At 44.2% G+C, this 11,891-nt stretch overlaps 1 protein-coding gene across 2 annotated transcripts; it reads right to left on the bottom strand.

The window, feature by feature from the left end:
- Window positions 1-2,088: 2,088 nt before the first annotated feature.
- LOC311139738 (atrial natriuretic peptide receptor 1-like) lies at window positions 2,089-8,462 on the bottom strand. Of its 2 annotated transcripts, XM_084174672.1 has the most exons (16): window positions 8,383-8,462; window positions 7,588-7,844; window positions 7,235-7,327; window positions 6,085-6,314; window positions 5,900-5,974; window positions 5,703-5,753; window positions 5,559-5,609; window positions 5,304-5,402; window positions 5,143-5,198; window positions 4,196-4,364; window positions 3,745-3,891; window positions 3,508-3,631; window positions 3,309-3,377; window positions 3,007-3,181; window positions 2,813-2,911; window positions 2,089-2,675 (listed from the first exon to the last, which is right to left on the bottom strand). In XM_084174672.1, exons 8-16 carry the CDS (start codon window positions 5,351-5,353, stop codon window positions 2,518-2,520), a joined length of 1,047 nt encoding a protein of 348 aa, XP_084030798.1. In that variant the 5' UTR covers window positions 5,354-5,402; window positions 5,559-5,609; window positions 5,703-5,753; window positions 5,900-5,974; window positions 6,085-6,314; window positions 7,235-7,327; window positions 7,588-7,844; window positions 8,383-8,462; the 3' UTR covers window positions 2,089-2,517. The 2 variants fall into 2 exon arrangements, with proteins under 2 accessions (XP_084030798.1, XP_084030799.1); XM_084174673.1 differs by lacking the exon at window positions 5,143-5,198 and having other exon boundaries at window positions 5,278-5,402.
- Between the last annotated feature and the right edge of the window lie 3,429 nt (window positions 8,463-11,891).

Here is an 11,891-nt window from a genome sequence, read left to right as displayed (position 1 = left end):
GAGGGAGAGAGACAGGGAGAAAGAACGCTAAACTACAGTATTGCTCATTTTGTCTAGGCTGCCCTGGATTAGAGGAGGGTTTAATTAAGTAATCTAAAGATAATTGATAGTGAAAGTGGGGATCAGATATAGTTTAAATGACATTCGGTAAGTGATGTAAGAGTTTGGTGGAGAAAACATACCTGTTAAAGACTTGTAAAGGTGGCTGATTTTTTTACCCTCCTCTCACACACGCTCTGAATAGTGAATACACTTACATACACGCTACCACTGATAGGGACACACAGAACTAAAACAGCCACTAATACACATATACCATATTTACTGATTCAAACCGAAAAACACGAGGAGAAAATACATGTCGACAGGCTGATATATGAGGTCTTACAGACATTATTGATCTGTTCAACACTTCTGAACAGATGAACACTGCTGGCTTGATACGCAAAAAAACAATACCATTCTCCATTAATCTCAAACTCAAAGCTTACTGTGAACACTAAACCAAAATATGGCACTTTATACACATCTACCCCAGAATTCATTTAGTCCTTTCGACACGGTTTGTTATTGCAAAGTTATAGAGGTTCTCAGTGTGTACCATTTCTAAGAGTTTCCTGGTGACCTCTTCATTTTATTCCAGGGGTGTTTTCAGAGTAGCAGTTCAGACAAATGCATTGAGGAAATCAGGAGCCTGTGTGTCCAGCTGTCCATCCACAATTTTCATAAAGCTTGCCTCTGTCAAGAGCCTGTCTTTCCAGCAGAAAACAGTTACCAGTCTTCAATTTCTGTTCAATACAGGTAACTGCCAAAATAAAGGAAACACCAACATAAAGTCTCTTAATAGGGTGTTGAGCCAGAACAGCTTCAATTTACCTTAGCATAAATTCTACAAGTGTCCTGAACTCTTTTGGAGGGATGCGACATCATTCTTCCACGAGAAATTACATTATTTGGTGTTTTGTTGATAGTGGTGGAAAACGCTCAAGAATATCCCATAAGTATTCAATTGGGTCAAGATCTGGTCACTGAGACGACCATGGCATATGGTTTACATCGTTTTCATGCTCATCAAACCATTCAGTGACCACTCGTGCCCTGTGGATGGGGGCATTGTCATCCTATGGGGGGCATAGCCATGGTAGCAAAAATAATAGCCTGCCCAGCATTTGTATACATGACCCTAAGCATGATGGAATGTTAATTGCTTAATTAACGAACCACACCTGTGTGGAAGCACCTGCTATCAATATAATTCGTATCCATCATTTACTCAAGTGTTTCCATTATTTTGGCAGTTACCTGTACTGATCAAAGTCATGCCACTTTCAATGTGTATGATGTAAGCTCAGCTGTATGTTTCACTAACAACAATAATGCATAACACTGAATCATATTACACAGATTCATAGGCAATTGTACATGAGAATAATGAAATTGTATATGGTGCCAAAGAAGTGGGATGCTTGACTTTATTTCACCAGAGTAAGAGGATGTTTGTTAAGTGCATTTCTGTGAATTGCCCTTTAGGCAATAGAAAAGTAATCTATTGAGAAATAAACAACATCTGTATTGTACAAAATAATAAGACTGATATGACTGTAAACAGACAAATCATATACACTGATATGAAACACACACACACATATAACACAAGTCATTTCAACTCCAGAGTAGGCTCAGTTATTGTGGTTGGGATCTGGGGATACATGATCACAAACACTACCATGGAAATTAATCAAATGATAAATCCCACTGGCCAACAGCAGTTTGAACGTAATTTCCATGTAATTTCAACCCCAAAAATGTATGTGTTGATGTTGAATCAACGTGGAAAACTGATTGGATTTGCAAAAAGTAATCAATGTAAGGGCATTTCGTATTTTTTTCACCCAACTCTTCACCTAAATCCAATGACACAGTGACATTTGTTGCTGACTTCACGTTGAATTCACATTAGTTGACAACTCAACCACATTTAAATCATAACTAGACGTTGAACTGACGTCTGTGCCCAGTGTACTCATAAAATATTCAAAAAACAGTTACATAATGTGACCATCAGGTAGCAATATCCACAACCTCCTGTAAAGGTTTGTTTGTGAACCAATTTATTTTCATCCGATCTAAAATACCATCAGTGTTGCATCCAAAACCTCCAACATCGAAATAAAACTGGACAAACTTATACACAGAACATCACACACACACTCTCAGAGCATGTAGCTTTCTATATGTCCTTAGAATCTAGATGTTCGAGTGCAGGAGGGATAAAGTGAAGAAAGTTCTCCACATCCTCCTTCTCCTCCTTCCTTGTCCTCTTCATCTTCCTCCCCCCTCCCCACCTCATTCATTCACCAGGCCTCTTCATTTGTTCACTTGCTCCAGAACTTCAATCAGTGGTTCCCACTATTTGCTGATGTTTGCCTCTACCACTTCTTCATTCATGACCTTCATCCCTATCCTCCTGACTGATGGTTTCCTGGCCTCCTGCCCTCCTTCCCTTGGCTCGTCCCCTTAGCTCGTTGACTCGTTGCTCTTGCTCTCTCCCAGTAGCCAGTAGGTGGTCATTTTCCCCTTCCCCTTCATCTCCACGTCTCCTCTCAGCTCCAGCTGGAAGCAGTTGAACTCCTGCAGGACGTCACGCGTGGCCGCAGACACATGGATCTTCAGCGCTGTGAGGGAGAGAAGGTGAGGGGAGCAATCATTCATCAATCAATTAACTATCACAGAGATATAAAAACCAGCGGGACTGTGGAACTTGAATCCCTGATTTAAAACCCACATGTTGTATGACTACTCGGCGGCTTACCTTCTCCATTGGACTCCAGTCGTGAAGAGGTGTTGACTGTGTCTCCAAACAGACAGTACCGTGGCATCTTCAGCCCCACCACTCCTGCACACACCGGGCCTGAATATAGAGTGGAGTGAATGGGTCAATCACACAACTGAAATTGGTATATCATCACTGTGTCTGTTAGTATGTGACCATCGCGTGCCGCTCACCGCTGTGGATGCCGATACGCAGTTTGAGCTGCTGGTCAGGCCGGTGGCGTATTTTAAAGGTGCGTACAGCATTGAGCAGAGCCAGGGCCATGCGGGCGATCTCTCGGCCGTGTAGCTTCCCGTTCCTCACTGGCAGGCCGGACACCACCATGTAGGCATCGCCGATGGTCTCCACCTGGGGGCGCCACAGAGACAGCAGGGGCAGGGAGGTCAGTGTGTGTCCTAATGGAGCATCTCAATAGAGGCTTCCTCTCCTCTTATCCTTTCCTTCATCTGCACATTGATGAGAAATATAATGTTACCTTGTAAACATCAAAGTTGTCAATGATGGCATCGAAACAGGTGTAGAGGTCATTGAGCAGGGTCACAACCTAAAGGGGCAAAACAACTTTAGAGCAGAATGGGAATTGTTGGGTATGACTATGGCCTCCCTTGTAAGGTCTACCTTTGTAACTTGTCACACTGTGGGAGTAGTGTCACAATGTGCTCGTGCTCTCTCACCTGCATTGGTGTGCTCTCAGCTGATATGGCTGTGAAGCCCACAATGTCACTGAAGTAGATGGTGACTGAATCAAAGGCCTCGGCCTGCACCGTCTCCCCTCTCTTTAGCTGCTCCGCCACTGAACTGCAGGTACAGACGGTAACATTACGCACTGTGTGTGTTTGTGTGTGTGTATAGCATTGACTTACTGTGTGTGTGTTTGTGTGTGTGTGTGTTTGTGTATAGCATTGACTCACTGTGGTAGTATCTGGTAGAGCAGAGCCTCAGCCTTGCGTTTCTCCTCGTGGTAGGCCTGGGTTCTCTCCTCCACCAGCTCCTCCAGGTTGTTAGCATACTGCTCCATACGGGACAGCAGGTTATCCAGGATGTTAGTGCTGCACTCCCTACACACACACACATACACGCACACGCACACACACACACACACACGCACACGCACAGATATAGTCATACTCTTTTTTTGGAGTGGCTCAGTTGGTAGAGCATGGCGCTTGCAACGCCAGAGTTGTGGGTTCGATTCCCACGGGGGGCCAGTATGAAAAATGTATGCACTCACTAACTGTAAGCCGCTCTGGATAAGAGCGTCTGCTAAATGACTAAAAGGTAAATGTAAAATGAGACCCACAGACATTAATGACATCAACGAACACTCACTCACTCTCCCCACTTCCACCCCCCTACACCCACCTGTTCTGTTTGCGCAGCAGCAGTTTAATGTGGTTGAACTCGGGCCTCTCTGTGGGCTCCTCTGCCCAGCAGCGCTGCATGAGTTGGCCCAGCTCCTGGCTGTGGATCTGAGGGTTGACTGCAGGCCGCAGGCATGGCCACTCACCCAGAGCCACCCGGTCCATGATTTCTAGAGGAAGAAGGGGAGTGTACAAAACATTATGCTCTTTCCATGACATAGACTGACCAGGTGAATCCCGTATTGATGTCACTTGTTAAATCCACTTCAAAATCAGTGTAGATGAAGGGGAGGAGACAGGTTAAAGAAGGATTTTTAAGCCTTGAGACAATTGAGACATGGATTGTGTATGCGTGCCATTCAGAGGGTGAATGGGCAAGACAAAATATTTAAGTGCCTTTGAACAGGGTATGGTAGTAGGTGCAAGGAGCACCGGTTTGTGTCAAGAACTGCAGCGCTGCTGTGTTTTTCACGCTCAACAGTTTCCCGTGTGTATCAAGAATGGTCCACCACTCAAAGGACATCCAGCTAACTTGAAACAACTGTGGGAAGCATTGGAGTCAAGATGGGCTAGCATCCCTGTGGAACGCTTTCGACGCCTTGTAGAGTCCATGCCCCGACGAATTGAGGCTCAATATTAGGAAGGAGTTCTTAATATTTTCAGTGTATAAAGCATTCCTATAGATGGTGAAATGTCATATTTTCTATCTAGTGTCATTCCTTCCGCTTTCATCTTCTCAGAGATTCCAGTCCAATTTCCTTTCCATTGTGTTCATATCTATGCTTTCACAATCTTTCCATTATCTCTCCCTCCCAATTTATTCTATCCTCTCGTTCACACTTTTATAATTTCTCACCCTCTTCCCCTATTTCTGCCCTCACTCAGAAAAAAATTAAGCATGCAAGCACATGCACGCACACACACACACACGCACGCACACACACACACCCCCCTCGGGCACATCGTGGGGACGAGGCTGTGCTGTCCACGTCGCTCCAAAACGTCTGAAACAACAAAGTCACAGGCATGACATCTTAGTCATATAGCACACACTTTTGATGGAACAAAAATGAATTGACTAACGGAGCAGAGATGGAGCTTTTCCACACCTCCTCTGCAGTCTCATCCTCCTCATCCTCATCGGGGCAGTACTCTTCATCAGAGGAGTCCTCCTCCTCCTCCAGAGGGATGTCAACAAACTGAGGGGGCTGGGGAGAAAGTAGGGCGCGAGATGAAAGTGGGAAAGAGCGAAACAGAGATAGACAAAGCAACAGAGACTACACACAATAGTGAGGAGTAATAAAGGACTTTGCTCACAGAAAATATTTGACATGACACTAGCGCTATGTGTGACAGGGACATACCTTCACTTCAAGGGCCCTTTTGATAGGAGAAATATTCCAGGTGGGGATGCCCTGCAAGAGAAGAGGAAGCCACTTTAGACTATTGAGATGCACCCAGGAAAAAATATTAAAAGGTTGCTGCAAGTTGTGTTACTGGACACTCACCACCCCCTTTTCTACCACCTCCTTCAGTCTGGAGCGGGTCATCTTGGGCTCCTGAGGGAAGCAAATAGAAGATAAAAACAACATTGAATTCAGGAAGAGGAGAGAGAAATTATTTAAAACATGCAACTCCCAAGTGATATTAGCAACCAATTTCTGAGTTGTACTGTCAGTATTCCTTGCTGTAAATTGACACTCACAAATAGGGGTAGGTCCTGCGTCTCCTGGATGGCTGCTTTCATCATGGCCACTACATGCTCGTTGGTTATCACCTCCTGAGGGCAACATTCACAAGTGTCAGTCAAACATTTTCAACACTAACATTAGTACTTGGCAGTTAGCATTAACCCCTCTTTTGCCTGGATTGAGACTCAAGCTAACTCACGTGGAGGATGGTCCGGACATTGACCGAGGTCAAGTTGTGTTGGTGTGACTTCCTCTCCAGATCCATATCCAGCTGCTCAAACTCATCCTCCTCGCTGTCACTGGATGAATCTTCCGACGACCTTTTTCCATCCACAGAGTGTCCCTCATCCTGCCCATTGTCTAAAGCGCTCTTCATTTTTGAGCTGCTCTTCCTCGTCATCAGCCTCTGGCCCCCACAATCCTCTCCATCTTCAGACAGAAGTAAGTAATGAATTTGTGCACATCAAAACAGAAACATGAAATCCAATTCTCATACACTACAAATCTGATTCAGTGTTTCCAAAATGGTGGGTATGTCCACTTCCTATAGAGCAGGGATGAGCAACTTTGATGGGGGTGGGGGCCACAAAAAAATCTGAACTCCTCATGAGGGGCTGCAGTGGCTCGCGGGTCTGCGTACCAACATCCATACCCACACATGCAGTCAGAGCAGGCCCTAGCCTTTTGGGGACACTAAGTGACATTTTGTTGGGAGCAAAACATTTTAGCGGCCCCCCACTTGACAGCGGAGAGAGCTAATTTCCTGCAATTCCACACATTTTGCCAAGGGGTGTGAAAGCATTTTGCCAAGGGGTTTGAAAGCAAGTTTGCTGCAATTCTACATATTTTGTCATGGGGCGGAGAGAAGATTGAGCAATTTAATAACTCATTTCATGCAATTTTTAAAAAAATGCCATGGGGCAGAGAACAATTTGCAGTTTTATAGCTAATTTCCTGCAATTTCCCCAGGTTGTTAATTTGACCATTACATTTTTGTCATTTAGCAGACGCTCTTATCCAGAGTGCATATATATATATTTTATTTCATACTGCCCCTCCCCCGTAGCGCCATGCTCTACCAACTGAGCTACAGGAGGCCCATGATTACTACAAGTTTAGATAGCTGGCTAGAATAACTTACCAGTCTAAAAAATTTTTGCTGACATGGGCTAATTGAGGGACTGTCAGTGACTGACATAACAAGAGAAATACTGCTGATGCACAACCAAATTTCGAAAGGGCAACATGTGTATTCTACTATTCAAAATAAAATGTTTGGGGGGGGGTTGTTTTTGGAAATTGGTCTTGTCTATTTGGCGTGTCACAAGAAGCAGAGTTGAGAAGCTCACCTAAGGTGATTACCAGGCCCAGTCCTGTGTCCTCTTCCTCTGCCTCGAAGGGGCTGGGAGATCGCTGACAATCCTCCCCATTCATAAGCTGACCTGCAGCAGACACAAAACAAACAAAGATTTAACAATGAGAAATTCCCCACCAACCAGCCAAGTACAGGTATTCAGACTGATGAATACTCCATGAGATAGGAGTTGATCACATTCCCACCACCGAAGCATGTAAAACCAATGAAATTCCCCTGCACACAAACTCCCACATCCCTTCATATCTCCGCAACACACACTATGTGTTACTTGTCATTCCTCCCTCTAGTTCTCCATTCCCCCTTCCCTTTCTCATCTCTCCATACCTGAAGCAACAGGCTTCTGCTTGAACCTGGGAGAGTTCCTCCTTGGTGACAGCCCATCTGGGACCGTCATCCCAGAGCCCTTTCCCTTAGCTGGGGTGGGTATGGAGATATGACTGTTAACAGAGAGAGTGCAGAGTGGACCACCATTGGAGATCTGGGGGGCACAAGTTGTCTCATCCCTCTTTAAGGCTTTAGAACGCATGGGCCGTGGTTCTGGGGTGCTCGATTTGCGTTTCTGGCCTTTCATGCTTCGAGGCCTGAAAGAACACCACAACAGCTTAACGTTACAGTTACATGAGGGGGTCTAACGTTAGCAGACTGTAAAATGTACTTTGTTATAGAATAAGACAATAGGATGAAACATTTGCAGTAGTTACTAGCGAGACAAAATTAATATAGCCGAGTAAGACAGCTAGCTGTGTCTCATTTGTGTGCAAATCCAAGCTACTATCTAGTTAGCTGTTATTAGCTAGCCAAGTTAGCAGGCTAGTTGTGCCACTTTCTCGGTTGCGCTGAGGTTAGAGTATAAAAAGCACAACCAAGTCAACACAGATATATAAAACATTTCTTAGTAGCTAAAATAATCTTATGATACAAGTCACGCTAATGACCCTGATGTAGTTGTTTGGTAACGTTAGTTAGCTTGTGTTGTTGTTATTAGCTTGCTATCTAACGACTTATATTTGTGAACAAGTAACCTTGTGTGTTTGTGTGTCTCGAAACTGGACGCCCGACTTTTCTAGGTTGTCAGTACATTGACCTTTCAAATGTAGTAACTTTATTGGTATCACTTACCCGCAAATCGGCATTTCGTGCCATGAGAAGCTAGCGAGCTAAGCAAATCTTTACAGCGCCCTTTCCCGCGTGTCACACATGAATCCATCCCCAGTTAATTTTCCAATAGCGTTACAGATCCTACCTCAAGTACCGTAGGCCTGCTATCGGCAGTGAAATGGTTGTGGTATGCTATTCAGTTCACGTTGGTTCAGCATCCTACAGTAAATGTTTGTGTTATTAACCACACACAATCTTTCAAGTTGTTTTCTTACAGTTGTGGTTTTCTTACAGTTGTGGTTTTTATGGATGGAGGAAACATTAACAATTGCGCACATGCACACACACGCACTTAGATTATTTATTAGATTATTTGTCATGGTTGTTTGTTAAAAAAAAAGAAGAAGAAAAAAAACACCCCAAAACATTACTCTATTTATGTTATTTATTTGGAGGGATCTGGATAATCTTGCACCTTGATATCTGAAACCAACCATATGACAGCAAAACTGCGAGCTACTAGGAATGGATGCTCCAAAAATCTATCTATGCGCACCTCGATTATGATGCATCGTTCCAGAATCTTTGGAGAAGCACAAACAAAGTATATGAATATAGAATAAACATAGCTACGGATCAAACTTAAAATAACTGCTTTTATCAGCAAACTTCCATTGAAAGCTTTTTTTTTTTATTAAATATTCTACATATGAATGCATGAAATGGAAACTGTGAGTATTATTATTGTATTCTTTACAATAAACACGTTTAAGCTACTTTTATCCTAAAATGTTAGTCAAAGTGGACTGGTTTTGCCTGTTAAAGCCATTCTAAAGAAGTGCTTTATAATGTTCAGTACTGGTCAAAGTTCACCCTCAGCCTTCCAAATCAAGATATTAATGTATTTAGTGTCAATTCAACTTGTTTGTAAACTCAGAATATGCTCTCTCCAATTTACAGATATCCATAGCATACAAGTCAGGGAACCCCAGGCTCCAAAGTGACAGAGGCCTAGAGGTCAAGTTTCTGGTCTCCAGGGGTAACAGCGAAGCCACACCTCCATCTTTTGGCTCAAAGGGAAAAGCCGCTCACAGCGCTACTGCTGACCTGTACCACCCCCGAAAGCCCCAAAAGGCTAAAGTCCTATATGAGTCCATCCTGCTTGTTGACCCCAGTAACCCCAATAAAATCAGGATGATCCTGAGGACGATTGGCTGCCCCTTGACAGAGAAGCAGCTGAACAACATAAAAAAGAAAGAAATTAAAAGATTGGAAGATATCAAAAAGAAAGAAATGAAAAGAAAGGAGATGGAAAAGAAATGGAGCCAGCTGCAGAGACCTAAATGGATCCTCAAGCTCATCAAATTGCGACAGGGGACAAAACCCGCCCATGGCAGCAGTGGACTGAAGACAACAGCCAGCCAGAGTGTCCGTACATCAGATAAGGCGGCTAGCAACAAGGGGCAAAAGAGAACAGCCAGCCAGATGGAAGGAGAAAGAACATGTACCTTAGAGGCATCTGGAAGGGGACCGAAAAGAGCAGACAGCCAGCTGGAACGAGTAGAACTCAACTCATCCAAAAGCTTCTTCAATATCCCTCCCAGCCAGAAGAAATTGAGAGTCATTGATATTTACTCATATGTATTTGCACCCAGCCACATAGCCGATCACACATATGCACGCAAGAATAGTTCTTAACTTGAAGATTGCAACAAATAAAGTTGGTAACAAAAACTTGACATAACAGTCATTAGTTTTGATTCACTATTCTTAGCAACAACAGCCAGAGAGAGCTGCCCATTGGACATGTAACGTAGTAATGTAACCATCCTAGAGCTATACTGCTGATAAAATCTTCAATGCTTGATATAATAATAATATGCCATTTAGCAGACTTACAGTCATGTGTGCATACATTTTTTCTACGTATGGGTGGTCCCGGGGATTGAACCCACTACCCTGGCGTTACAAGCGCCATGCTCTACCAATTGAGCTACAGAGGACCACCTAGTTAGGTTTTGTTTGTGCTCTATAAACCATTAATCAACACGATTAATGGTTGAACGTTTTCGTAATCTTTTAGCACTTATAAAATAATGGTTTATGACAGTGTCATTGATGATTTGAATGCACAGGGGTGCTTATAAAGTTAACTTCAGTATGGCAAGGGCATCTGTTAGACAACCCCGTGGGAGGGGTCAGTTCAGATGTTGACTGACTGAAAAAGACACAGTTTATTGACGTCAGGAAGTAGGTGATAGTTCATGGGAACCATTGAGGCATGTGATATACCTGTAATTTAAATATATGGGCACTGCTTTATCTGTCACTTCAGAAGCATATCTCCGAGAAATTGGACACTCCTTCATTCCTTGTCTAGTCTGCAGTCGAATATGGTCCTCAAGTCTTACACTAAATCAACAGAAAAAAAAAGATTAGCAAGTGTAAAACAGTGGCATTCTCTTCTCCAAACGATAAGCTACAGCAGGCCAACAGTGAGGTCTACTGGCTTCGTTAACGCCGTCTGAATGTGCGTAAAAGTGGATGTGCATAAAAGTTGATGTGCGTAAAAGTAATCGGATCCCATTCAGAAAAATCGGAAATGTCAACGCAACTGCGACTCCAACCGACCCAGACGGCTGCAAAGACAAAACATATATATTTAAAGGACATGGTGATGACACCTGACCGCATCCCAAAGTTTACCATTCCGCCCCTGGGACAGGCGCGCCACGCACGATGTCTGCAAACTCCTAGGGACCGGAAAGGATGCGCGCTGGTCTACCCACGTCGCTATACAATTCCACTGTTGCCGCGCTCCACATCTGTCTTCTGTCGAGCACTGAATCACGACGGTCCTATCCCGGAGCATCAATACATGGTAAGAGAAGATTTGGTGGATCCAACGACACGGGCGGCAATGTCTCTTCCGCATTTACCCAAAATCACAACGCCATATGGCTTCCTCACTCTGGGCGAAAGCCCCTGCGTCCGAAGAAGGGAGTCATTATTTTTCAAAGATGACTTGACACAGCCTTGCATGATCAACGGGACACAATGGGCCAGCACACCCTCGTCGACTAAAACTCAGACCCAAAGCCCTCTATCAGATTTTTTAAACATCCCTGGCGCAAGGAGGATAGCGCACTCCTTTTCGTACAACGCGGCGTCAACTCACCGTTTCGCCTCAAGTCAGTCGGAGAACGATCCACATTCTGCGCATCTCTGTCTGGACACTGATCATCCCGGATCTCTGCCACTGGGTTCCCGGTGGAATAGACAAATAAAGCGACTATTCAAGAAGCGCCTGGCTTCAGTTCGGACAATGTACCGCAGTCAGCGGTCGGCGAAAAGAGACGCTCCATTTGTGCAGAGCGACAACATTGTGGGGACAGGGATCCAGGCGTCAGACTGTTGATGTGCCACATAAGCGAAATTGCCACCGGGGATGCCCCCAATATCAGAACAGGTCGATTCGTCGTCCTCGTGTGGGCATATACCGGTCATTAAAATTATTCATGCCAATAGAC

Source organism: Coregonus lavaretus (genome assembly GCF_964263955.1).
Source record: "Coregonus lavaretus genome assembly, chromosome: 13".
In the NCBI taxonomy this organism is placed as follows: Eukaryota; Metazoa; Chordata; class Actinopteri; order Salmoniformes; family Salmonidae; genus Coregonus; species Coregonus lavaretus.
Note: the sequence above shows the minus strand (reverse complement) of the source record. Positions and strands in the feature narration are given on the sequence as shown.

Bases quoted from the DNA above. Each gene is read 5' to 3' on its own strand.
- LOC311139738 (XM_084174672.1), bottom strand. From the start codon at position 5,353: ATGAAGAGTACTGCCCCGATGAGGATGAGGAGGATGAGACTGCAGAGG. The intron at 4,365-5,142 runs GTGTGTGTGTGT...TTCTTCCTCTAG, and splicing joins CCACGATGTGCCCGAGGGGG to AAATCATGGACCGGGTGGCT. The intron at 3,378-3,507 runs GTGAGAGAGCAC...TTGCCCCTTTAG, and splicing joins CTGAGAGCACACCAATGCAG to GTTGTGACCCTGCTCAATGA.